The sequence below is a fragment of the Manacus vitellinus genome, unplaced genomic scaffold (assembly GCF_001715985.3).
Source record: "Manacus vitellinus isolate BGI_N305 unplaced genomic scaffold, ASM171598v3 scaffold_42_pilon, whole genome shotgun sequence".
Classification (NCBI taxonomy): Eukaryota; Metazoa; Chordata; class Aves; order Passeriformes; family Pipridae; genus Manacus; species Manacus vitellinus.
The window spans coordinates 778696-806628 of record NW_021940553.1 but is presented as its reverse complement, the minus strand read 5'-3'; the positions used below and the strand labels follow the sequence as shown (position 1 = coordinate 806628).

General features: G+C 48.5%; 1 protein-coding gene across 1 annotated transcript; it reads right to left on the bottom strand.

The window, feature by feature from the left end:
* SMAD7 (SMAD family member 7) lies at positions 1-27560 on the bottom strand. The gene is given in 9 exon segments (XM_008928614.3): positions 1-1773; positions 20725-20799; positions 25939-25992; positions 27053-27070; positions 27073-27249; positions 27252-27306; positions 27308-27397; positions 27400-27521; positions 27524-27560. Coding segments are annotated over 9 exon segments (1167 nt in total). The 3' UTR covers positions 1-1234.
* Positions 27561-27933: the final 373 nt, after the last annotated feature.

The window sequence follows — 27933 nt, the reverse complement described above, 5'->3', positions numbered from 1 at the left end:
TTTTTTTTTTTTAATTTGGCATTTGTTATTTGCATTTATATTAAAGCAAAGTGCATCTTTCTTATTTTTTCTCGTTTATACACATTGCACAATACATAAATAATGATGCTTATAAAAGTCTTTATATTTACAAGTAATAATATATTTATATATAACATAAAATACATTTTTTTTCTTTAATAAATCTCAGGGTTTTTTAAGGAGTCCTTTTTTTTTGTGTGTGTGTGTGTGTATTTCGAAAGCACTACAATGCTAAAGATCCAATGAGAATGCTCTCTTGTTCAATTAAACCTTTATATTTAGAAAAATAGCTTATGTTAAGGTCTAAACATGCTCATTGAGCTAAGAACAGTGTAAAAGTATCATACTCGTGTATGAATTCAAGAAGAAATGAAAGCACAACTGCATTTCCAGATAAGGTGGTACCTGGATAACCTGATCTAAGCAGGTTACAACAGACCAACTATGGTGAACACTTTGTCTTTTTGTTTTCCCCATTTGGTTTTTTTCTTTTGTTTTGTTTTATGGTTGGGTTTTTTTTTTTAGGCTTAGGCTTCTGTCGCTTCACATCTCAGCTGAAATTACCAAGCACGGGCCATGGGCGAAGCTCCTCTGCTGTTGTTTTCTCCCCTTGCATCAAATCCACGGCCGTAAAACACACGGAAAAAGCAGTGGAAGGATGAACACAGTGACAAGACACGAACCCAGCAACAAGAAAAACACAATAAAAATTCAAAAGGGTCGGTAAAAGACCCGGTTGGGAAAGTTTTGCACCATCCTCCGGCGGCAACGCAGGGTTAGCACCGCTGGGGAAGGGATCTCGGTGTCACCGTCACCAGGGTTGGGAAGGTGGTGCGTAAAAAATACAGGTATCTTGTTGATTTGTCCAAGAGAAGGAGCTGTAACATAGAGCAAGTGGCTTTCAAATCCGTCGATCCCCTTCAAAGGTGTGAAATAATTATCTTATGTGATTCTAGATATCCCCCTTGCACCCTTCTCTCACCCTTCTGAGTCATTGGTCATTCACACTTCTAAAAAATAGATATATTTATCAAAATACCCCCAAGGCGAGAAAAAAAAAAAAATATCTTTCCATAAGCTATTTCTCAAAACGAAGAGAGGGGTAACAAACAAAAACAAAACAAAACCAAAAAGTTTGCATGAAAAGCAAGCACTCAGAAGGAAATAGTAGCAGCAAAGTAGTATAAATGTCATGAGTCCACACTGTCTCGAGTCATCGGTTATTAAAAATAACCTCCAACCAGCACGGGCAACTGCTGATGAACTGTCTCGTGTAGCACTGGCCCCAGCCTTTCACAAAGCTGATCTGAACGGTAAATCCGGTCCACGGCTGCTGCATGAACTCGTGGTCGTTGGGTCTCTGCAGGCTGTACGCCTTCTCGTAGTCAAAAGCCTTGATGGAAAAACCCGGAAACACTTTGTGAACCAGCAACGTCCTGGAGTCGGGGTTGTCCAGTGTGGCCGACTTGATGAAGATGGGGTAACTGCTGCGGTTGTACACCCACACGCCGTCCACTTCCTTGGTGAGCTGGATGCCGTAGCCGATCTTGCTGCGGACCTTCTGCACCAGTTGGCTTTTGTTGTCTGAGTTGAGCTGTCCGAGGCAGAAACCATTCCCCTGAGGTAGATCATAGAAGATATCCAGGGAGGGCTCTTGGACAGAGTACAGCCGACCCACGCGCGTCTTCTCTTCCCAGTATGCCACCACACACCAGTGTGACCTATCCCCTGGCTCCTGAAGAACTTGAGAATCTACGGAACAACAGAAAATAAAACAAAAAAAAAAAAGGAGAAATTTAGCACCAGGGGTGTTGATAAGAACCAAAAGCGATGCAGAAACGGCAGGACCTTGCCCTGCCCATGTCCTCATGATGCTCTCCATGCACAAATCAACATCCACAGCACACCCTCTGTTTCCAAAAGTCATGTTATCAAGAACATTTCCAGGTTTGGGGGACTCCTGTGCTGTTCCAGTGCCTAGCTTTAGCTGGATTTGTGGGTCCTAAATCACCAGGTCCATCTTTAAAGGTGGCTTCAGACATACCAGCAGCCCCTGAGGCACAGTCACCCTCACCCACACCAACACCAGGACCATCTTCAGTGCCAAAAGGAGAGGAGATGTTCCAGCTAGCAGCATCCATCAAGACCAAACACACTAAGGTCCCTTATTTTTACCCAACAAATGGTGGAATAATTTCCATAAACAATGATCCACTGTTCACAGGCACAGAAAAAACATGAGATGCTGCTAAGAAAACCACATTGAAGTTCACTCCATGGGACCAGAGGGGATGGGAACTTGCCCCCAGTTCATGGGGCTTTTTCCTACCCAGATATAGAGCCTGGGTGATAGAGAGGATGGACATGTCAGACAAAACTCTAACTCATGGGAAGCACCAAGAGATAGATGGAACAAAAAATCTCACACTTATTAACAAAAATGGCTTAAAAAAACTCAAAAAAAACCTAGAACTAAATTCCCTTAGCCCTTCTTTCAACTTCCTTCCTGATAGCTACCCTGTGTGTGCAGCAAGGATATGATGCAGGAGTAAAAAGCAAGGGAGGAGGAGGGAAAAAATGTGAGAAAGCCCCTTTTCCTTATGGAGGATCCCTAGCAGGCTGGCGCTGCTCAGTGGGTAATTCCTTCCAGCCTCAGTAGGCATGTTAAGACCTGGGAACTATTCATCTCTATAATTATATTTAAAAAAAAAAAAAACAAAACAAAACGACTAACTGGGAATGCAAGTTAGTGAGCACTACCAAAATAATCCCCTGCACCATGGGAGATGGGATGGTGGGTGACCCAGCAACCCAAAGCCCTCCCTGCAGCTCCTCAATTCTCCCCTTCCCCATGGCAACACGCTGGCTTCCCTGTTTTCTCAATTTTTTGCTATTAATAACCCGTTTCCTCAGCGCAGGCGTTTTTCTCCCGTCTCAGAGTTGTGTTTGAAGCCCTGCACTGTGCTTCTAAGAGAGAAAGAGAGAAAGAGAGAAAGAGAGAAAGAGAGAGAGAGAGAGAGAAAGAAAGAGAGAAAGAAAGAAAGAAAGAAAGAAAGAAAGAAAGAAAGAAAGAAAGAAAGAGAAAGAAAGAAAGAAGGAAAAAGAAAGAAAGGAAAGAAAGAAAGAAAGAAAGAAAGAAAGAAAGAAAGAAAGAAAGAAAGAAAGAAAGAAAGAAAGAAAGAAAGAAAGAAAGAAAGAAAGAAAGAAAGAACCACACACTTTTAATTTCCTCATTTCTATGCCAGCGAGGAAAATATTTCTCCAGTCGCTGGAGGCAGCTACTAAAAATGGGCCTGGCCATGTATTGCCTCAAAATAGGGACCCTTGCTCCCAGGTTAAACCAGGGGGAGGGTTCCAGTCGTGGTGGGGCGGCCCCTGGGACAGCATCTGTCAAGGTGCAGCTTGGTTTGTCCTCCCACCTCCCTTTTTTGGTGCCTCACAAGACTTTGTTGTAGACAACTTTATATTCTGCTGGAACCAGGGACAGAGGAGGAGGAGGGACAGGGTGGGCAGTTTGGGTTTCCTCCCCACTAACCCAAATAGGGTGCCCCCCACCTAAAGGTGCACTCAGAGGGGCAGGAAATACCCCCAAAGGTGGAGTTTCCACCACCCGCCTGGGAGATGGAGGAACTGGGGTGCAGGATGCCTGGGAGACAGAGGAATTTGGAGAGGATGATGCTGGATCCAGGGGAAGGATGCTTCTAGATCCATGAGGAGGATGGTCCTGCATCCAGGGGGATCTGCACTGACCACCCACCACCCTCCTCCCCACTGACTGCCTGCCAGTGATGTTCAGAGCCTCTTGGGTTTGGTTTTACAGCAGCTGAGGGAATTCTGGAGCAACAGCCATTGAATCCCTGCTGAAATTCCTATAGGTTTTTATCTATTTGAACATCAGGAGGGAGCAGAGGGTGAAAAAAGGACTTTTTCACCTGGTATTTGTGCTTGCATTGGTGAAGACCACTTAACAACCAGCCTGTTGCCACTTACAAAGAGTTAGTTAATTGTCAGAGCATTTAAGAAAAAAAAAAAAGGGGAAAAAAAAATAGCAAACTGCCTTGGCAATGAATGAACAGGCCTTTATGGAGGGCTGGAAGTTCATGAATGAATCCCACTAGGTTTTTCAATGACACGGGGTGACCAGACCTCAAGGACGAATCTTAGGTAATCCGGGATATTTTTTTTTTTTTAAGGAGCTGATGCCAGCACACAGCATAAATATGCCAGAGCCTCTTCCGTTTGCGGGCTTCGGCTGTTGACTGGGTGTCTAGTCAAAAAGCCATGAGAATATAAGGGCTGAGCTGGGATAAACAGGCTCAGGCCTCCTTGCCAGCCGCCACCAAAGCTGCTTTTCACAGTTGTTGGGACCCCATCAGAGCCTCCTCACTCCCACCCACCTCCCCAGCTCTGGCATCCGCCAGGAAAAGGGGTGGGAAACGCCAGTGGCATCACCCGGGCAGGAGAGAAGGAAAAAATGACTCAGAGATGCTTCCTACAGTGACAGACTTTTCTTTTTTTTCCCCCTAAAAGGCTTTTTTTGGTGGCAATGATGTGTGCAAATGAAGCAAATAGAAGGATTTTGCCCAAAAATGCAGTTCATCCCGTGGAACCTGGGGTCATGGCAGGGACCCACCATCCAACACCCATCTCTGCTCTCTGCCAACTCACACAAAAACCCAGATCCCAGGAAATTCACAGCCGCATCATCCTCAAGACACCCTCGTGTGCGACAGCCCACAAACGGCTGCAAACGCTTTGGGATCCCTGTTTTGAGTTAAAAGCATGGCTTTTACGAGCAACTCGGAGCAAACACATCCCTTTCTAAATGCCTGGAAAACTCCCAGCAAACCGGGAGTGTTCCCATATTCCAGCAAACAATGATAATGTTTAATGCTATAAACATCCGCGCTATTATTTCGTTATTAAGCACCCCTCCATTTGCTGCTATCAGCCAGGTTTATTAGGATTTTCCATGGTTCCCACTGCAGCCTGTCTCGGGGCTCTGCCAGGCTCCCCCCACCCTACCCCAGCGCGTTGTGCAAGCTTATTGTGCAAAAATAATAGTATAGAAATAACTGAAAATGAAGTGAGTCCGCCCTCGGGAATTTAGGGAATTAGTTTTATTGATCAACTCATAGTTGGGTAGACGGGGAACAACCACCCACAACAGTTCCTCGCAGAGGGGGGATGTCAAGGCAGTAACTTGATACCCCAAAGTCCTTAGGGTGACATTTTTTGTAATTCTGATGCAGACGGTTCATCACCAGTGATGCCCCAGCACAACCATATTATACAGTATTTCAATCCCACTGGAAAACTCTTTTTTTCTCCGTATTTTTCACACCTCCCTGAATTTTCCTGAGGGGCTGCCCTGACTTTGCCAACGCAACCCTTGTCCTCCATAAAAGCACCATCCCAGCTACTTTCTAACATGCCAATCAGCACAAGAGGCTGTGAGGTTCCCCAACACTTGCCTTGACCCTCAGGGACACCAAATCCTGCCCAAAATTGTTCAATAAGAGACCACAGCCAGGATGCCTCTACACTGGGGGTGTGCCCATGCCGCCTGTGGGCTCAGGGCATCATCCTACTCCAGGCAGGGATGCTGCTGAAAACGCTTCATCCGTACAGAAATCCTGGAGGATTGGATACCAAAGCAATAACTCCAAAAAATTAACAGCTGCTGAAACCAATGGGGTCCAGAGGACGGTGAGTATGGGAGATTCACACCATGGAAACACCCAAGTTTAACAGAAAGGCCCCACACTTGGTTCTTCCAAGCCATGGCAGGAGGACTCATATCTCCCATCACTTGGAAGTGGTAGGAAATTTCTGGTGTGGCTTTTCTCCCCATCACATGAACACTTCTAAGTTGATGAAACCATGTCATCCACAGTTTTTCTTTCCAAGCTCCAGCAGTTTTATTAGGCATTTGGGAAGAAAAAGTGGTTTGGGGTTTTTCTTTTAATTCACAAAGAACCAAAGCATTTTAGCAAAACTGAATTTAAAAAGTAATAGTAATAAACTAAAACAACGTAGCTCCTGTCCACCTTTTGTGCCAGGGCCAAGTTCATGGACAAGGAGGGGAGGTGGGCTGGGGATCCTTTGTTTGTGTTTTGTTTTGTTTTGTTTTGACATAGGTAAAAGTTTTCCTGCAATCAACGGACTTTGAAAGAAAACAGCAAGTTTAGCACACACTGAGCTATCTCACCCACCAGGACTGCCCCTAGCAGATCACGTCAAGAGCTGTCAAAATCGTCACCAGTATCTGCAATAATAACAACTCACTGCTGAAAATGGGAATAAAACGGTGTTCCTGATGAGGTTTTTAAATGCCTGTAACTGGATCTTTCATCAATGATATTAGGATTAGAGGCCAATAAAATTATCCAACTGTAGAGTTGTTTCAAACTATGTATGAATGCTTTTTCTAATATATATATATATATATATATATATATACTTATATATTTATTTTTTGAAAGGGCAGTTTTGATCCCGAGCATCTTCTCACGCTCTTCCTAAACTACTCACCATCTCACCCCCTCCTCTCCCTCATTCCTCTGTGACCCCTGGGTCTGGCTTCCCCATCAAACATCAACCCTAACGCAACACTCACCATGGTAGCATCTACCCTGAACTGCTAACAAAAGTCTTCTCATTTTCACAGAATCACAGAATGGTTTGGGTTGAACAGGACTTTTAAAGACCATCTCATTCCAGCCCCCTGACATGGGCAGAGACACCTTCCACTAGACATGGTTGCTCCAAGCCACGTCCAACCTGGCCTTCAACACTCCCAGGGATGGGGCAGCCACAGCTTCTCTGGGCAATCTGGGATGAAGGGTCTCACCACCCTCACAGACAAAAATTCCTTCCCAATATCCCATCTAACCCTGCCCTCTCACAGATAGCAATTCCTTCCCAATATCCCATCTAACCCTGTCCTGTGACAGTGGGAAGCCATTTCCCCTGTCCTCTCCCTCCAGGCCTGTGTCTCAAGTCCCTCTCCAACTCTCCTGGATCCCCTTTAGGCACTGGAAGGGGCTCTCAGGTCTCCCTGGATCCTTCTCTTCTCCAGGTGAACCCCCCCAGCTCTCCCAGCCTGGCTCCAGAGCAGAGGGGCTCCAGCCCTTGGAGCATCTCCATGGCCTCCTCTGGACTCACTCCAGCAGCTCCACGCCCTTATCATGTTGAGGACCCCAGAGACCCGGAGAGATCTCTGCCAAGCTTTCCAGGAGACAGCTTTCTGCTGGAAAACAAGTGCTGTGGGCACCTGCTGAGGAGCAGATGAACACATTACAGTCCTTCCCCCTTTATCCACCTGCACATACGGAGGGCGATCGGTGCTTAAAAAAAAAAAAACGGGCTGGACTGGTGTCAGCACAACGTGTTGTCTGGCTGGGCCGGGGCTGAGACCAAGCTCAGCACGTCTCGCACCCGGTAATCTCTCTTGGCTGACCTTAAGTGGCATCTGTGTGCCCGGGGCAGAGACGTGATCACTGTCTTCTCCTACTCTTTGAGATGGAGACACAAAACCTGGAATTTTTTACAGGTTTTGTTGTTGTCATGCTCTTCCAGGCGGTCTTCAGGACAGCTCGGGCACTCTGGTTGCCGCTTTGCCCCTCCTATTATTGGAAAGTGCTGATTTTGTAGGATCTCGGGAAAAACACATCCCCCCCCAAAGCCCTAACTCGAGAAGTGAAGTGGCATAACATCAGGGTGAGGAGAACGCAGAGCATGACATGCTCATCAAAACAAAATAAAATGGGCGCCCGAAAGTTAAATCTCAGGTTATTTACAGGGGTGAACGGACAAAACAAAACAAAACAAAACAAAACAAATGAAACCCCAAGAAAAATACTTAAAGCCAGATTTCCAGGTATGTTTTGCAAAAGCAAAGGGAAAAAAAAAAATCCAAATTAAAGGATATACCCTGCTGCAGAAAAGGGTCTTTGTGCCTTTAACGGAGTTTGTGGGCACCCTGGAGACACCACCCACAGCAATGTTTGCCCCAAACCTTTTATATCTCCCTGCACACAAGGGCTAGACAGCTTCACCTTCCTCACCACCCCCTGATTTTGATGGCTGGGATGGTTTCTGAAAGCCTAATTTAGGGGATGGTTATGTGTTAAGCTCCTGTTGTTTGCAGAGAAAATAAACCCTTACCTACTGCAGGGATGCCACCGCCCAAGGTGGCCTGTGGGGTCTGTCCACCTCACCAGCACAAGAGCCCCCAAAGAGCTGAGACAGTCAGTCACGTCAACACATACTTAGGGAGCCTTTAATCTGTGGATTATTGACACGATAGACCATAACATCTCTTTAGGAGCCATTACAGCCCATCGTGTCAGTAGGTACTTATGCAGTCCTTAATCCGCGGATTGACAGGCTAGACCATAAATTTGTGTCTATGCCTAATTAGGCAGCTCTTATTACTCAGCATATACAGTAGTCAGGCAGGCTAAAGAGCCTTAAGATTATTTCTTTAATTTATTAGCAAGTTGTCCACCCAATCACTCAAATGGCTCCTGGCTCCTTGCAAAATCAGTCAACCTTGCATGAAAATAAACATCCACCTGAGTTTCCCCACAAGACTTCAGTTTGCTGATGTTGTCTAAGGGCGAGTTCAATGAGGACAAAGAGGATAAAACATGGCAGAAGCCACTAGGGGAAGGAGTCTCTTATTTCCCAATATTTCTGGGGCTTTGGCTCAGATTTGACTCAGTGGCCACCTACAAGTTTGGGAGTGCTCCACTCAGTCCCCAGGTGACCCAACCAAGAACTTCCATGACCTTCACCACAGCTGGGAAACCCCCTTGTGAAATCAGGACAAAAATGAGGTCAGGTGAGATGGTGGGTAGAGATGACTCACCCTTGAGGACATCCCCTCAGGCTCCCACCCCAGCTTGGTGGCATCTTGAGCCAACTTTCTCCCAGCCTGGAACCCAGCCCTGACCTTTTGAGGGTTAATTCAGGGATGGGACAATAAAATCAAGAAAGTAAAGTGAGAAAGGAGCCCTCTAAGAATGTTGCACACAAAGCACACACCAGCATGGCAGACACCAAGGTTGAATCAGGAGAGGTGTTCAAGTTTGAAAAATATGGGGTGATCAATGTCCCCTGCATTGCAGGACAGCAAAGAAAGAACCCAAGTGAAACTGCTGAGTTCATGGAGTCCACCAAACCAGAAATTTGATTCATAAACATCCCATTAGTCACTGTTCCTGTCTAATTACGGTGATTAATCAATTACCACGGCTAAAAACGACTCCAGAAGAGAAGAACCCTTTTTTTGTGACCATTCTCTTTAAAAGCCAAGCAAGGCTGGAGCTACAAGGAGGTGGAGCGGGGGGGGGAAGCACACAGGCACACACCAAAAATGCCTGTCTGCCTGTCTCCAGTGGTTAGAGGAGCCAGCTGACTCCAGTTTCCTCCGTACCAGGCTTCAGGCCTCATCAGCCATGCAAATTATAGAGTATCGTGCTGTCTGAAGGCCGAATTTCGACTCAGCTCAGAGAAAAGCCTTAGAGGAAGGGTGGGGATGAAGAAGCCAGCCAAATCCATTCATAATATTTACAGTAAATGGGCCTCTTTGCTGTTGTTTAGTATACAGTCAGCCTAATTATTTTTGAAGTTTTAATTTAAAGAACCGTCTTTATCTGCCTCTCCTTCTGCACCCCTCAAAGGTGTGGGAAAACTTTTCCCTTGTTTCAAAAAAGCAGTAGGACGGGAATCCCTTCCCCAAGCTCCAGCCCAACAGTTGGGTGAGACACAGGGATTCTTCAAGAGGGGAGACCCTTCCAGAGTGGTCCTGCCAACATCCATGGGATTTTTAAGAAACCTAGGCCATCCAAATAGCCACAAGGGCATGAAGACCCTTGTGGAAAACCCCTAGAAATGCTATTTTCGCTGCATGTGTCCCTGTTGCTGTTCTCCCGTGCTGGTGGGAGGACTTGCTGGCTCGGGAGGTGCTGCACGGTGCTCCACTGCCCTGTGCACCCTCCAACCTCCTCCCCTTCCTTGAGAGCAACCCGGAATAATCACACTTTCATAACAAATCAGACAAGAGGCTCCTCTGGAAAATACAGGAAGCCCAAGCCAGTGCTCATGAGATGATGCCACGGGATCCCCAAGTGACTCAAGGATGGCACCAGCCCCAGCTCACAGAGAGGAGCAGCCACCTCCATGCTTCAGCCGCAGTAGCTACCAAAGACACACCTCTTCTCCACCCATACCCAACCCAGATCTCAACCAGAAAACTTCTGAGAAAGAGAAACCAGCACACAAAGGGATCCTGACTTACAGCGATGCAAATCAGACGCGAGGTGAGCTTGCCAAAATATCTTTCCCGACTTGGGTTGTGCTGGAGGCTCCTGTGGCAGCATCCTGCCCATCACCTTTCCTGGATAAATCCACAGACACTGAAGCCACCAGAGGCCACCAGCTGGCCACGCCAGCCACAGCATCACTGATCCCCTCAAAGCAGCCACCAAGCTCGAGTTTAGAGGACGGCCTTAAAAAGCTTTGGTAATTTAAAAATAAAGCTCCACTGTTGCAAATAGGGTCACTCAGTATCTGGTGATGCCCTAGGGAGGGTAGGGATACAGTCACACCAAAGCCACAACCCTCCACTGACAACATGTAGCTATGTGGGTTACACGTTAAAAACCTTGTAAAGACCTTAATAAAAACTGAAGTAGAGCAGTCTAGGATTTCCAAATGGGATACCCAATACACAGATGTGTGTTAGGATTTTTTCTTTCCCCCCCCCCCAACTGCATTCCATACAGACACAGACACAGCATCACTGCCGTTCTCATTTCAGTATTGAAAAAAAAGCCTCTCCCTGCAGCACACCAACCCAGAATTCTCACCAAAGACTGAAAACAGACGTAAATATATGTTTCTCACCCCGGCAAAAAAAAAAAAAAAAAAAAGCCCACCTCCCCCAGTTCCTTTTCCCAGAGCAGCATCTCCCTCACAGGGATGTAAACGCATGGAAAAAGCAGGGTAGGAACAAAAGTCCTTTTCACGCTCGTCGTGCCCTGCTCCATAACAATTATGAAAACTGTTTAGCTGGGCTGGCATTTGGAGCATTTACTGCATTCCTGCCAATAAATTCCAGTCCCGGATCCGATGGAAAAGGCTCCCTCCCTCCTCTTTCCCCTCCCTCACTTGCCTTCATTCCTCCTGGCTTTCTTTACAACCTAATACCCTGTCGACGCGGGGCCAGGGCCTACTTAGGGGGAAAAAAAAACACCCAGCGCCAGACTGGAGACAGCAGGCAGACTGAAAAAGTTAATCATTACTTCTGTCTGCCTTCATAATCTAATCACGCCTATTCCTAAGAGCAGGCGAAAAGCACGCTGGAGTACAGGCAGGGTCACCACCCAGGGACGGACAGACGGACAGCACCAGCCCCGACCCGCGCAGGGGGCAAGCGCGGGATGGACGGGTGGGATGGACAGACGGGACGGACGGCATTGGGACGGAGTTCGCAAGCCTGGCCACGCACACACCCCTCCCCTCGCCTCTCACTTTGCTCTGGATTAATAACGCATAGCAATTATAGAGAATATTATATTCATTAAGTAATTAACCCTCCCGCGCTCTGGTGGAGCTGGCACCCCCTTCTCACAGACGGAGGCCGGCAGAGGTTTGCCCCAGGCTATAAAACGGGGCAGGTTGGCAGCACCCAGATTAAAAAAAAACCACCAAAAAGCTCCTCGTGGCTCATCTCACCCCAGTTTTGGTGGCAACAGCAGAGAAGGGTCCCAGGAGGGGACCATGTCATCATCGGGGTGCCACCACCCAGAACCATCCTCCCATGGGGACAAAGCTCAGAGGATTTGTGCTGTCACCAGCAACCAGGAGCATCCACCCACGGGGACAAAGCCCAGAGAAGTTGGGCATCACCAACAACCAGCAGCATCCACCCATGGGGACAAAGCTCAGGGGATTTGGTGTGTCACCAGCATTCTCCCATGGAGACAAAACCCAAGGGATCTGGGCATCACAGAGACCCAGGAAGCATCCTCCCATGGGGACAAAACCCAAGGGATTCAGGCATCACTGAGACCCAGCAGCACCTTCCCACAGGGATAAAGCCCAGGGGATCTGAGGATTGGCAGACCCAGCACCACACCAGCTTCCCCAGTGCAACATCTCAGGTGAGCCAAGGCTTCTTGCTCTTGACACCCAGGATACATTTTCAATGCTTGGCTGTGACAAAGAACAGGAAAACTACAGGCCTCTGCCTATGATTTATGGGTTTGTTCCTTATCGTGAGCTAAGAAGTCTCAGCCTGGCTTCCAAAGTAAATGAATTCATCACTTCAAACGCAGTGATGTAACTTCAGGCTCCCAGCTCCTTTTCCAAATAAAACTCCTGTTATTTGATTCCTGCTCGAAGAATGACTTTATGGAGTTATTTACTCCATCCACTCTGCCTGGGAAGGTGCTGTCAGAGCCCAGCCACAGGGTCACTGACAGCCATCCCACATGGGCGAGCAGGACCTCATCTCAGGGTTTAGTTTCTCGACTATTTTGCCATTTTCCCTGCTTTTCCACTCAAAGCCCCACCTTGCACACCAGCGTGTGAACAGACACAAAACGCCTCTGGTATTATTTTGCATCACCCGCCATGGAGGGACCTCCTCCTCACCACTGATGCCCGGTAATTTTTATCATCCCTAAATTCAACCCATAGGTTTCCATCACCAAAAATTATTGGATCCAGAGTCAACTTCACCACTTTCAAAAGCCACAGAAGTTTGAGCTTCCACTACCTTCCCAACCGCCCCATTTCTCCAACACAAAGCCAGCACTTATTGATGCAGGTCTGGTTCTAACAAACAAAATCTATTTAACCTATATATGTATAATATAGAATTCTAGTATGGAATCTGTCCAATATACAATGAATATATTGAATATATTCATTATATACTGAATATATCCTGTATAATTATACATATAGTATATTGACTATATTATCTCCATATACATTAACCTATACAAATAGGCTGAACAGATTTTGCTGAATATTTAACCATCTACAGTCTCTCTTATGATGTATATCTATAGCTACATATTTGCAACAAGGGTTAAGAGCCCCCAGCTGTTCTGAATTATTCATGATGGCAAAATTTGCCTTTCCACCTACCCAGGTATTCAAGGAAAAGCCAGGAAAGCCCAAGGGAGCCAGGACTTCACCCCAAAGGTGGCTTGCCAAACCTCAGCACCCCACCAGGGATCTCACTTCATCTCTGAGGGAGGATGAGGAAGGACCACAGAGCCAGGTAGCAGCCATCACACACAGAGAAACATCACAAGAGCATCACCAGGACCTCCTGCAACCATCCCACGGTGCTTCAGCACTGCCAGCACAATCCAGCCGGGGAGGCTGAAGCCAGTATGGTTTTTTTATTCAGTGAGGTTAAAAGGGTAGAGAAGGGCTGAGCCAGCTCTTACAGGGTGGTTTTTTTATTTTTTTTCTTTTCCCCTTGCAAGTTAAAACCAAGATAATGATACTGGGTGGGGACCAATTTGAAGGGCTGAGCAGCCAAACCAAAATTAGTCTCCCAGCCAAGAACTTCCTAGGCCTCACAGTTTGGGGAAGGAAGCTGAGAAAAAGCATGAAAATAAAAAAAAAAAGATTCCTTGGGAAGCCAGAACGTCGCACTCAAGCAAAGGTGACCCTTCTAGACAAATATTTTTCAATACAATAAAAATAAAATCAAGTGCTGGAGCAGCCTCCCTCGGAAAAGCAGGGCCTATGGGATGGTGTTTTATCCTCCCTTTTTTTCTCCTTCTTTCTCCTCCTCCCCTGGCACTTTCTTTCCTTTCACTAATAACTATGTTTTCTTGCATTTTTTTTTCTTGGCTCTTTCCTCATAAAAGACTGATGTAATTTCCTGTCTTGTCCCAATGTTTCCTGTTAATTAACAGGGTGAAAGTTATCATCACGCATTTGAATGGTAACCCAAAAGAGGGGAGAGGAAAAAAAACCAAGAGAAAAATTAATAAAAAAGAAAAGCAAAAAGAAAGAAGAGAGTAGGGCCATCTGCTAGCAAACACCACATCACATCCCCAACAGCACAAAACCCCCTGGAAAAAGCTTTTTGGAACCGATGACTTGAGACCATGGGCAAAGATCCCCCCCAAGGGTGGCTCTCACAGCAGGTTTGTGCACAGGGGATCCGAGCCCCCACCCTTCCCTGGATGGGGATGGAAAATCCCTGCAATGCCTGCCCACAAAAGTTTTTTTTTCCTTGCATTACAAAGGAAAATATAAAAAGAAGGAAAACGAGAATAAGAGGAAAAACAGGAAGAAGAAGGAAAACAAGTATAAGAAGAAAAAGAAGAAGGAAGAAGGAGGAAAGAAAAAAAGTAGGAGAAAATGAAGGAGAAAAAGAAGGAGAAAAAGAAGAAAAAGAAGGAAAACAGAAGGAAAAAGAAGAAAAAAGAAGAAATAGAAGAAGAAAAAAAAGCAACAAAATAATAAAAGAGAACAGACGTAAAATAAAATAACCTGCAGAGGAAGAAGCAGATGGCAACACCCAAGACGTTGTCTTTATTAAAAGAAGAAGTTGAAGAATAAAAAAAAAAAAAAGAGAGAGAGAGAATGGGAGAGAGAGAGAGAGAGAGAGAGAACCCAGGGGCTAATCCAAAGACAGCAGGCGGAAATCCTGCGAGCCGCTGAGAGCTCCTTCCCTCGCCCGACCTCAGCCCCGAGCAGGATCAGGCCCTCCGTGCCCTCTGTTCCTCAACAGCAGCCGTGACGCAGCCGGTACCCCGGCGGCACCGGGGCCGCGCCGGCAGCGAGGCGGGGGCGAAACAAAAGCGATTAGGCAAGCAAGGGCGGCTAGAGCAGAGAACGTTGCCTCGGCGGTTATGAATATCGTCGGCCGCTGAAAAATAACTGGAAAGGAAGCTCCTTTGTGACAGTAGGCAGGCGATGGCCAAGGGCTGACGGGTGGTCAATTCACGCCGGGGGACGGCGGTGGGGCTGGCACCCACCCACCTGCCCAGCCCGTGGCCCTGCCGGGGCACAGCTAGGGCTGGGGAGCGGGTCCTTGCACACAGTGTTCTTCCCGTGCGCCCCAAAATGGGGTGTACCCCGTTTCAAGCCAGCATGGAGGTTTACGATCTTGGCCGACGCCGTTCGAAATAGGCATCCCCCCATGCCGGTGGCGGGGAAATGCATGTGGATAATGTTACTGGTTCCTCTAGTGTAAGTGATACCCACTGGCAGACAGCAGGGATGGAAACGATGCAGCCCGAATCCCTGCCAGCCCGGGGCTGCTCCTCTACGAGTGTTTTTGTCCCATCGAGTTTTAAATGTCCCCAATGATCAAGTTGCCGGCGCTCATCGGGGTGGCCACTGCGAGCAGGGCACAGTTTGGATTGACACCTAACTTCCAAAATTCTCCTTTGCGCCCTCATTACTCCCTAAAAAGTGCCACGTACAGGGATTAAAATGCGATTGTTCCCCTCACAGTCCCCATCATTGGTCCACACCACCATCCCCCACCATGGTGGATTCTGGTTGAGGGTTCTTCTTCTGCATTTTATCATCAGCTGTTCCAAAGGTTGGGAAAATCAATCGGCACCTGGAAAAATGGATTTAATGGACCTGTACAGGTACGGACTGAAATAACCAGTACCTAATGGGGGGAGCACCTCTGCCACCATGTCTTTATAAAACACATCATAGAAGAGTATCTAGGAAAGGCTCAAGAGGCTCTGGAGCACTTAAAAGTAATTATTAAATGGATTCTATTTGCTTTGGAAGGATTTTGTCCAGCAAAACGCGCGGAGCTGCGAGGAGGATGCCCCCTGCATCCCCGCAGCAGCACAGGGACTATCCTGGCCATGTCCCAGGGGGGTCCCCACAGGGTGAGAACCCCCTTAAAAAAAAAAAAAAAGAGCCCTCACGGGGCTCAAGGAACCGGAGCGGGTGGCCAAGCCAAGAGCCCGGGGCCGATGCCAAGCGCCGGCTCCCTCCTCCCAGTCGGCCACGGTCAGATGATGTGCGAGGCGAGCCGGGAGGCTCCTAGTCTGGCAGGCAGCCTGCTCTGCTCCAGAGGCTCCAGTGCTGTCATCCTGGCGTTAACCCCTGATAACCTTGTCCTTTCCAGGACAGGACGGTGGTTTTTAGGTAGGCAAGGGGGTATGGGGGAGGGGGGAGCCGTGTCTCCAACGAGGCTGGGAAGGAAAGAGTGCAATGCCCCGAGAAGCTCAAAGCAAATAAAAAAAAAAAAAATATTAAAAGGACACAAGCTCAAAAATAAACCAAAAATAAGTGACTTAAAGAAAAAAAAATTCCCAAGCAATTGTTTATCCCTGGGACAAATATACAATCCTAGTTCCACAGGAAGAAGTCTCAATTTCAGATTATAATAGGATGCCAATTTGTAAATAAAGGCATTTCACAGGAGGTTATAAACTCTGTAGGAGATAGAGGTGGAAGTAGGGGGAATGGGAAAACACAGGCAGGACTCTGGCAGAGGAACAGCTCAGGATCCTGTTTACATGGGCGGGGGGAAAGCAGTGGGGAGCCGCTTCGGGGGGCAAATAGCTCCGGATTTGGACAAGGTGCTTCTTCCCTGGTGAGCAGATACCAGCAGGGATCAGAGGCATAGTGAAACATTCCCGGCCTGTCCGCAATTTTGGAATGAAATGTCAATCAGCCAAGAGGTCCCTTAAACCAGACAAGGTCCCACAGCAGGGAGCGATGCTGATGCTTTTCCAGCCTATGGAGGTCTTTTCCCCATCTTTTTGGTGTGGAGTTGGGGGGGAGAAACTGAGTCTGTGCCTGCTGCAGAAGCGCCTTGCAGGTCTCCCAGCCTCAAGCCTTGCAGAGCCTTGGTCCAGCGTTCACCAAGCATCATCACTCAACATACACTGGCTCTTGGAAACCCTGAGGCAGTTCCAGAGTCTGGGCAAGTGAACAGGATTGGGCCAAAATCTGGGTAAACTCTCGGGTTTGGTATTTTAGGAACAACCTCTATAAATAAAAGAGCAGTGGAGGCGGTGAGGACACAAGCCAGCTCATCTTGCTTTCCCTCTCTGATGACAAGCTCTGAGCTTCTTGGAGAGCTTTGCTTTGCCAGCAGATCCAGCACTATTCACCTGTCCTGCTGGAGAGTCACCCTCTCACCCACTGTGGACACCACAACCTCCCATCACCCAAGAGCCACTAGTCCCACACCACACAGGGGTCAAGACAGAGATGTCCAGGGCTGGGGGATCACACTTCATGGAGACCCAGCACCAACACCATCAAACACTATCTGCTCACTTCTACCCTTGGAGCAGAGCTTCTCCATGGGTCCCACAGGAATTTCACTCCCACCAATCCAATGCCACTGGACCACTGGCCAGCCACCTCCAGGCTCTCCAAGCATAGCTTTGCTTGTTTGAAAGAAGTCATAACCAAACACATCTGCTGAGAACAAGTCAGCTCAAAATACAGGAAAAGCACCCTCTGTCTCCCATTTACAGGAATTATTTTTATCTCAAATGGGATATTTTTGCTCTTTAACCACACTGAGGGCAGAGAGGATCTGGCTGGTAATACCCGAGCACAGCCATGTCAGTGGGAGATAACGTGAGCAAGGAGTCCTGCCCTACCCACAGACTGACCACTGACAAAAATAAAGATGATATAAGAAAAAAAATAAAGGCAAGAACACATAAGTGAGATTCAGTGCCTCAGGGAAAGCGCGAGGTCCATCAGCTGGAGAAGAGGATGGCGGGGGAAGAGAGAGCAGAGGAGGGATGAGAAGAGGACACCAAGCACGGTGTGAAGGACTGCCAAATATTGCATTCCTGGGTCAGGAAGGAGAACAGAGAGAAGAAGGAGGGAGGAAAGGAACAGCTCAGATCAGTTATCACAAAGGGGAAACACTCCCCGTACATCTCCCCGGCCACGCCGCTCCCCTTCCCCCACCACATCCTCCAGCGCCTCTGGTATCCATCAACAAAACTGCCTTCAGCCTCCAGAAAGAGACAGACCCCGGTGGGGGCTGGATCTGAGACTCCTCATCATCAAAGGATCCTCATAGAGAGCTGCAAGGGGTTCTTGCTTTGAGCCCCTTTAATGCTCCCCTTGCCACCACCCCCTCAACCCCCCCATGTGGTTTCCCTGCCAGAGGGGCTGCAAACCCCTGGCTGTCCCTATTCCCAAATTCTCAGGGCTGAGAGCAGTCTTCCTTGCTATATCCTGCTCTTCCAACTTCAACACATCAGAGCAGGTCTACTGACCTTGATCTCCACTGCTACAGCAGCATCCACAGCCCATCACTGATGGCCAAAGCCCGCAGTGCTACAGGAACCCACCACCACCCACCATGATATCTTTCTCCTCAGCCACCCAGTACAGTTTCCAAACTACCAAAATGTTTGTTTTTTTTTTTTTTTCTTTTCTTAAGTCATCCTTTCATCAAAGAGCTGCAAATCCAACCTGTGCAGTTCTGGAGGGGATGAGGGATGCTGGACTCTCCACCCAGCGTCACCCATCCCCATCTACCCAAACATAGGTAAGACCAAGCCGAAGAGCGGGCCGTGTACCCTGCCAATAACTCATTAAAGCCCCCTTCAAACACACTCTCCTGCTAACTAAAATATGCAGGAGGGGGTAGGAAAAAAAAAAAGGAGGAGAAAGTGAGCTTTGGAGGATTGTTGCAAAGTGCGTTTATTTTCCTTTCTTGACTCGGTCCCTCCAGTTGGGAATTTTCAGCTCTGCACTTCTGCACGCGGAAGGGAGATGCCAGTAAATCAGAGCAAATTCAAAACAAATGCTCTTTCATGTGGAGGCATTCGGCTTTGTTTCAGGGCTTGGGTAGCTAACCGTATCCCTTCATGAGCCAACTCTCCTATCAGCTCCTCATTAAACTAAATGGCTACAATTACATTTGGGGAGGAAAAAAAGAGCGGTTAATGATCATAAAAGGTTCTGTTTCCAGGCTTGGGGAGAGGGGGGAACCTTTGATAAGGGAGACAAAAAAAAAAAAAAAAAAAAAAAGAAAATCCAGTGAAATAATAACAATATAATAAAGTAAGTAAAAAATGTATTTTCAGGTGGAAATGTGCTTTCACTGGGGGAAGAAGCTCAATTAAGGAGCTAGAGGTCCCCTTCCATGGCCCTTTAGGAGGCACCAGGAACGAGCCATGTTATTTCCTGCAGTCCAAGCCCCCACCTCCCGCCTTCCCTTCGGGAGCAGAGCAGCCAGACGAGATGTTATCAAAAGGCTGAACCTTACAGAAAGCCCCCTTTTAAAAGCGAGTACTTCCTCTGCTTATTTCATGTGGTATCCTGTGGAACTGAACTCTCTCCTCCCCTCTGCAATGGGTGTATTTCAGGAGGAAAAAGGAAAAAAAAAAAAGATCTAACAACATCCTTATTTATTGTGTTGTTTTGCTTCTTGTCTTTTCTTTCCACAGTCTCTTTTTTTTTTTAATTCCCTGAAGCTATAGGCTCCAATAGCAAAAAAAAATAAAAAACCCCAAAGTCTTCTGAATTTAAAAAAAAAACAAAACAAAACAAAACAGCAACAAGCTTCTCTGTTCCCTCTCCCCCTTCGTTTGATTAATTCTCATTAGGGCCTTTGAACAAACAATATGCTCCCCTCTCAAATAACAGACAGGGTATATATTACACCCAAAAAAAAACAAACAAGGCTCACTTAAAGACATCCACACCAAACGCAATTCCTGGAGAGAGGCAGGGGCAGATGCACGCGCGCGTGCGGCCGCCGCCGACCTACTTCTGAATTCCAGTTTCAGGGCGATGAATAAATCATAAATCAAGGAGACATCACCACAAAGGGAAGCACCTTCAAACATCAGCAAGTACTTGCAGGTACAGGGTTTCAGACACTTTAATGCTGGTGGAGACAGAGCCCAGCCACAAAGCTGTCCAATCCGGAATGGGACATGCAGCGTTGGAGATATCACACCTTGGAAAAGCGGTTGGGAGTTGGACTAGGTGACCTTTATAAGGTCCTTTCCAACCCAAACCATTCTGTATTTCTATGAAAAGCCCAAGCAGGGTGAGGAAAGAGGGGTGCCTTCCAGCCCTGCACTGTGTAACAGCACCTGCGGGCTGAAGGAGATGGCAAATGGGCGATCGTAGAATATATCAAGTTGGAAGGGATCCATGAGGATCACCGACTCCCTCTGCAATAATCTCTGCATGAAACAGAACCACCTTTCCTCCCCGGGCACTATGACCCTTGTGCATCAGATGCAAGGTGCTGACGGTCTTACCTGGAGCAAAGTCCAAGCATGGCTCTCATCCCAGAGACAAGAGATGTCACCACCACCACCACCAAGTCAAGGAGACCCTGACATTGAATCCTTCCTAAAAGTACATCTACTCCCATAATCCACAGATCCAAATGAACAGTCAGTCAACATCACTTAGCCTTCCCCAGCACACCTCCTCCTGCCTCAGTCCAAAAATGAATGGAGCCATAAGGCTGGAATTCAAAGGAGAACCTCACCTGGGATTTCAACACATCCTCTGCACGAGATGTACACAGCTGCCACCGAAGTGAAACCCAGCTTCCCCTTTGAGCACACCTTTCTCAGTGACACACATTCCCAAATCCCCCCAGCATCATTTCGCCTTCCCTCAGGACCCCTGGTCAATGCAACCCACAGCCAAGATCAAGGACAACAAGAGATGTCTTACCTGAAAGCCCCCCAGGGGCTAGACAATTAGTTCCCCCTGTTTCAGTGGAGGAAGGCACAGAGTCTGGACAATCTGCTGGAGCAGAGGAAAAGGGAAAAAAAAAAAAAAAAGAATAATCAGTATATAGGTGGTTCTTTGAAGGCTCCCAGCATCGCCGCAAGCAGGACACACATTCCAAAGGGCTTAGCAGGAAGCGATTACTAATTGTCCGCGCAGAGACAGTAGTTCATCAAGAAGCATCCACCCTAACTCGTTGTCTCAGTCAAGGCTGCGCTTCATCGCCAGCCAACGCTGATTATAGACCGGCAGAAATTACAGGCTGGCTGCCACCTCTCCGGCCCCGTCACCGGGTAAGGAGATCAAGGTTGTCACCGTCCTGATGTAAGCGAGCTTCCAAAAATGCTTAAATCATGGCTTTATGCACCCGATTTAGTCGACACCTGTAACTCACCAAAAAGGGAACCGAAAGGGAAACGTCTCATCGCCGCCTTTTTGCGGCAAACGGGCTAAGTTTGCGTTCCCATGCTCAATTTTTGTCACCGCCAGCTCTGACAGATCTTGCTGTCAACTCCTGGGACAGGTGGGCAACTGGACCTACTCCACTCACAGTCAGAGGGCAGGGTAAGACTGGCTGCTCCATTAGAGGTTTCTCTTGATGTGTGGAGCTGTTGGAGCTCAAGGTCTGGACCTTTCCATCCCAAGCCTGCTCCGCCAGGTGACAAGTCAGAAGCCAACACTGATCTCCTGGTCTTACATGCAAACTCCAGCTTCTTGGTCACTACCATGCAGAACTACAAGCTCAAGGACAAGCCTGAGAAGACCTGTAAAGTTCATGCAACTTTCTGGTCCTTAGGGGCTTTAGGCTTCATCAAATTTGGGCTCCCTAATGACATCATTTCGCTCACATCTGTATCTCAAAGCGAGGGCCACCACCAGGAGAGCAGAGGTGATTTTCTCCCTACTGATAAAGCAATTCTTCCAGATCCCATCCCTGAAATCCCAGTGAATAAGAAATTCCTGTCTGCATAACCTCATTTTATCAGAGTGAAGTAGAAGCCCTAACAGGAATATACAGTTTAACAGGATATACTTAATCAAACCGAAAACAATAGGGGAGACAGGAAATAGACTTACTTGTGAAACACTGTATACCATACGCTCTCTAAATGCCTTGGCTCCCTAAATGCCTTGTCCTGCTTTCTATGCTTTAAAGAAACAAGTTTTCCACTTCTTTTAACCCTTTCTAGTCTAGATAGAAGATTCCCCCCACCATTACCTTGGGATAGCTTCAACCTGCTTGGACTACAGATGCTTTCTTAAATGCAGGTTGGACCACCCTGCCCTGCCCTGGGCTCCCTCTGCTCCCAGCTACAGCTCCCCGAGGAGTTCCTGCAGATAAGGAACATAATTGGCCCTTTGCACATTCTCTTGCTGTAGGGATCAGACACGACCAGGTCCTCTGTTAGCACATCAGACAGGACTTGCAGAACAGAATCCTATCCCAACTTAAAATGCACAACACTAGCAATAGGGGCATGTGCTTTCATGACTTCATCAGCTCCCTTCCTGTGTCCCACTATCCAACAGACAGTTCCCCTCATCTATGAACCACTCTCTGAAGTCTCTTTACAAAACACAGAGCTAATGCACCTTAACTCTAGACCAACCATGACAGTCAGGTATGGGATAAGCCCAAAGGCAGGACTCTCATGGCTGAATTCATCCGGACACTCTTCCCATCCCCTTCAGAGCTGCCCAGGGTTCCTGTTAGTAAGGGGTACTAGGGCTCATTTTATCCTCAGCACCATACAGGTCATAGGATCAGAGGTTTATCCAAGCCTGCTGCACATTAATCTCCTCCCAACGCTGCCTTCCCAGAGTATGAAACCATTGCAGAGACGTACAATTATTCCTGGTGGCCACCAGCCCAACCTTGCAAGGTCTCAAATAGCTCCTGGAAGCTGCCAAACCTCCAGCTCCCCTGAAAGTTGATGCCACAGGAGGGCATTTGGCTCTGCAAAGACATCTCAGCGAGTCTCCTGCACTCTCATACTCCAGCACCACCATGACCAGTCACGCAGGGGCACAATGGAACCACTTGCAGCCCCTTGTCTCGCTTAATGATGAATCAACAATCTGCCTGAATTATTTGAGGGCACTACTGTCCATCTCGCTTTCAACACAGCTGCAAGTGGCAGCTCCTGTAGGGACATCAGGAATGCTGAGCAGCCCCACACCTCCAGAGCAAGCCATCATCATCCATCCCTGCAAACATCCTCTTAAGGAAGAGGAAAAGTCCTCTCCTTGATGAAAGCCCTCCCCGATCCCCAGCAAGTTCAAGGCCAGCTTGGACAGGGCTTGGAGCAACCTGGTGTAGTGGAAGTTGTCCATACGTGGAAGAAGGTGAGCTTTAAGGTCCCTTCCAACCCAAACCCTTCTGGGACTCTATGGCCAAGCAAGTCAGCCTGACCTTCAGCCTTCCCACAGGTAACCCAACCATCAAGGGCAGATCTTTCCAGTCTACAAGGACACAAACACTAAATCTACCCTACCAACACACAGTCTGACATGGCATTTCATTGCCTACAACAGACTCCAAGCTCCCTGTCCATCCCTGCTTTCCTCCAGCCTGCAACACAGCCTGTCTCAGCCTCCATCACCCAAAAAACCCACAATTTAATCCCCATCATAAGGGTTTTTAACTAGAAGAGGAGATATTTAGAGGAAACAGAAGGAAGAAACTGTTCATCATGAGGGTGGTGAGGCATTGACACAGATTGCCCACAAAGGTGGGAGACCCCCTACCCCTGGAAACCTTCAAGGTCAGGCTGGATAGGACTGTGAGCAACCAGTTCTAGTCGAAGATGTCCCTGATCACTGCAGGAGGGCTGGACCAGATGGCTTTTAAAGTCTCTCCCAACACAAACTATTATTTGATTCTATGATCACCAGTTCAGGTGCTACCTGCCTGTCTGCCCATATGAATCACTTACAAGGCTTAGCACTAAACATTTAAAAACTTTTATCACCACTACCAAACTTGATGGAAAAGCAGAAGTTTCCTCCTGGATGAACATCCCCAGACCCGCTGCCAGAGTCTAAATGTAGGGCTGTTCCCACACAAGATCCCTGGGGAGAAGAGAGCTGATGTGCATCGGCCAGGTAAAAATCCTCACACCTTCCCACGGTCACCTACTGTTCCCCATCCCATCTAACCAGCCCATGACGAGCAATCCTCAACAGCAGCTGGGGAACTGTCGCAGGAGACGGCATCAATGCTGGGACGGGAAACCCTCCGCAGAGGAAACACTGAGAAACCCTGAGCTTGCAAAACCCACCTGCCACAACAGACTTCCAGGCTCCGCTTGCGCCTGTCGCAGCCCCGTTAGTCAGACCTCAGCTGCCAAAGGGATTTTTCTTTCAAAAAGTAAAAAAAAAGGACTTTTTGGTGAGTAACCCAGTTGTTTCTGTGCTTCCGATGGGCAGCGTTAATCACTTCCTATTGGCCGATAGGAATAACTTTTCCTTTCGAAATGGCACATTCATGTTCTGCGGCTTTTCTGTTTACACACATTTTGCTACCTTATGTCAACACTTGCTAATGAATAAATATATCATTCAGCTAACTGAAAATAAGATCCTGGCAGAGGCAGACTGGATGTTTAAATGCTGCTAATAGATTTATCCTAACATCTTCATCAGGAAACCAAAACCAAGCTTTAACCCTTCGCTCCTGCAGCTCCAAACCCCTTTGCACCCCATGCCAGGATCATCAATGGGTGAAAAGGCCATGAAGGCAGAAATAAGGAAATCTTGGGGGACCACTCCAGGGATGCAGTCAAAATGATGCCAACTCCCACAAAACTTTGTGACCCAGCAGACTCTCAGAGTCTCTTACAGAACAACCCTTCTGCACCCCAGCACATGCCTGGAGTGCTGAACCTACTCCCAGTATCCCTCTTCCATTCATAAGCTTTTATCTCCTGTTTTTTACACCAAGGCAAAATATCTCATGCCTTGTAACCCGATTGTTTGTTAAACAGCTCTGCTTATTTCCAGGAGGCACAGCAACACTTATCTAACACTTAACTTACAACTAACACAGTAACTTACTTAAGTAACACTTAAGAACACTTATCTGTGTTCTTAAGGAGTTTGCAGAGGGGGAAAAAGAACAGTACAGCCTCCAAGGGAGCAGTGGGCAGGACGGGACCCCACAAAGGTAGCAAAGCAGCTTCAGGGTTGGGGTTTCTTTTAGTCGCAAGAAACTGAAGACAGGTAATTTAATAAAAGCCGTTTCTTTGGCCCAAAAAACCCCAAAACAAATAACCTGATATCGGTCTTCACAAATACCTCTACCTTTGCCTCCCTGCACCGCCGTGCCTCTCCTGTCTGCCATGACCACAGAGACCACCGTGCTCCAGCCAGCACTCCAGATCCACTAATCCTCAGGGAGCCAGGAGCTACTCCTCCGAGCTCCCCCCCCCCCCCCCCCCCGCCCGTTTCCGATTCCCCCCACCTCTCCTCCTTCCAGCCTGATTTATCTCACACTCGGAGAGCTCACTGCCAACCAAGAGTTTATGCAGACAACCGCAAAAGAGCTGGTGCCAGCCTCAAATGGGCTTCTCCCCTGGCACCCTGACATTCAATTACAAGCAACAGGCATGCAGAGTGGTGCTAAAACTTTTAAAAAAAGAAAAAAAAAAAAGAAAAAAAAGAAAAAAAACTTTTCAACCTCTTTTCCTGGGTTTCTTTTTTTTTTTTTTTCCAACCTGATGAGGCAGGATTAAGCTTCTATAAAACTCAGAAAGATTTCTAACAAGTCTGTCAAGGTTCATTGAGATTCCCAGGCATCATGGAGATGCTGTGCTGGATCCCAACCTAAATCCCTAAAAATTCGCCCAGGGGTGCGGGAGCATTGCCATTTTCAACTGGAGCTCATGGTTTTCCTGGCTGACTCAAGCAGCACAGGCCTGTGCCGCATTGCAATCCCTCTTGGAGTTTCCTGCCAGAGTTTTAAAATCCTACTTTGTGCACAGGGTGGCTTAGATAAATTATATGTTAATTCTTCCAGGGGTAGCAAGAGGCACAGAAGCACTAAAGCGGCCAAAAACGAAATGCATGACAAAGTCAGGACACTGTTTTCCCTGAGAAAGGGTCTGTTTTCCCTTTTTTTATCTCTCTTTTATCTGTATTGAAAAAAAGTCCACTTACCAGTTGGTTTGAGAAAATCCATTGGATATCTGGAGTAGGGCGGAGGGGGAGACTCTGGAATTAGAAAAGTACAGAGAAAATAAAGGCAGAGCCATGAGAAAGAAAAAAAAAAAAAAAGGAAAAAAGATAGGAACTTATGATAACAGTGGCATTCTTTTAGCAAAACTGTTTGTCTTAGCTCTGGGGGTTGGAGGCAGCGGCAGCGATGGGACGCGTTTGTATTGCCTTGATATTTAGCTGTTCAGTAAACAAAGGGTGTCCGTTCTGGCGCCAGTCTCCCTGCTATTGCGCTCGGGCTGTCTGATCGGGGCCTCCTTGGCTCGGCGGAGCCGCGGGCAGCGCCGGGCCGCCCGGCCCCTAATCCCCCGGCACCGCGCGGGACGGCGCGGGAGGCAGCGCGGGCCCCCGGGAGGGAGGGGGCGCCGATGGGGAAGGAGGGGGGGGTCACCCCCTCCTCTAAATACAGAAGAAACACATAAACCACGGCAGTGGAAAGGTTTTGTGCGTGTGCGATGGGCTTTGTCGTTTGTTGTGGGTTGTTTTGGGGGTTTTGGTTGTTTTTTGTTTGTTTGGGTTTGTTTTTTTTTTCCAGGAGGAAAAAAAAAAATGTTTAGTGGGCTGGGAGGTGAGTGGGGCTGCACCCATGCGTTCCTGTATCCCCTTCACACATGCATCCCCTGCAACCCTTCCATCTCCTGCACACCTCTATCCCCTGCACCCCTTTATGTCCTCCCTCCCCTGTACCCCTGCATCCCGTCCCTCCCCTGAGACCCTGTACCCCTATATCCCTGAATCCCCTCCATCCCCTGCACCCTTATACTCCTGCATCACCTCCATCCCCTGCAACTCTGTATTTCCTATACCCCTGCATCCCCGTATCCCCTATATTCCCGCAATCCCTCCATCACCTGCACACCTCTAGCCCCTGCACCCCTGCATTCTCTCCAACCCCTGCACTTTTATGCCCTCCATCCCTTGCACCCCCTATATTATTCCTGCATGCCCTCCATCCCTTACAGCCCTGTTAATTCCTCCACCCCCTAGCACCTCTGCAGCCCCTCCATCCCCCCCTGCATCCCCAGCACCACCCCCCGCACCCTCCCCCGCCCGTTACCTAGCTCGCAGACCCGGTGAGGTGGTGCGGGTTGCAGCAGACGAGCTCGGGGTGAGCCTTGCCGTAGGATTCACAGCAACATAACCGCTTCACTTCTGAGCAGTGGCGGAGGTCGGGCCAGCGGAACACCTTGCAGAGCAGCACCGGCAGCGGGTACCAGTGCTGCCCCAGCCGCGAGTCGGCCTTGGCGGGCAGCAGCAGGGGGTCCGCGTCCCGCCGCGGACTCCACGGCGTGCAGCAAGCCCCTCCAGTTGCCCGCTCCTTCAGCCGCTTCCAGCACGGCGTGGGTAAGCGCCTCAGTTCCGCCTCCCGCGCCCGCCGCCGCCGCCCGCCGCGCGGCGCCTTTGGCCCGGGCAGCACCCGCGACCCCCGCCAGAGTGCGCCGGGCTCGGCCCCCGCCGCCGCCGCGCCGGGCTTCGCCGCGCCGCCGCCTCCTCTTCCTCCTCGCCGCCGGGCGCGCGGCTCCGCAGAGCCGCCGGACGAGCACCGAGCGTTTGGTCCTGAACATGCGGGACGAGAGGAGGGGGCCCCCCGGCTACAAAAACGGCATGTTCGTCCCCGAGCATGAAGGGGCCGGCAAGCCGGGGTGCGGACCGGCGGCGGTGGGCAGCGGCGGGGGTCAGCGGGCGAGGGCGGGTCGTGGCATGCGCCAGTTCCGCTCTGGGGCCGCGCGGTTTCCCGCCGCCTTCCGCGGGGGATGCGCCGCGCGCGGCCTCGCCCGCTTGCTGAGAAAATTAAAAATTAAAAAATTTGCACCCCAAAAAAAATAAATAAAATTTAAAGGACGGGGAGGGGAAACAAAAAAAAAGAAAGAAAAAAAAGGGAGGAGCGTGCCGGGCGGGAGGCGAGGGGGAAGGGTAAGAGCCGCGTCGCTCTGGCTT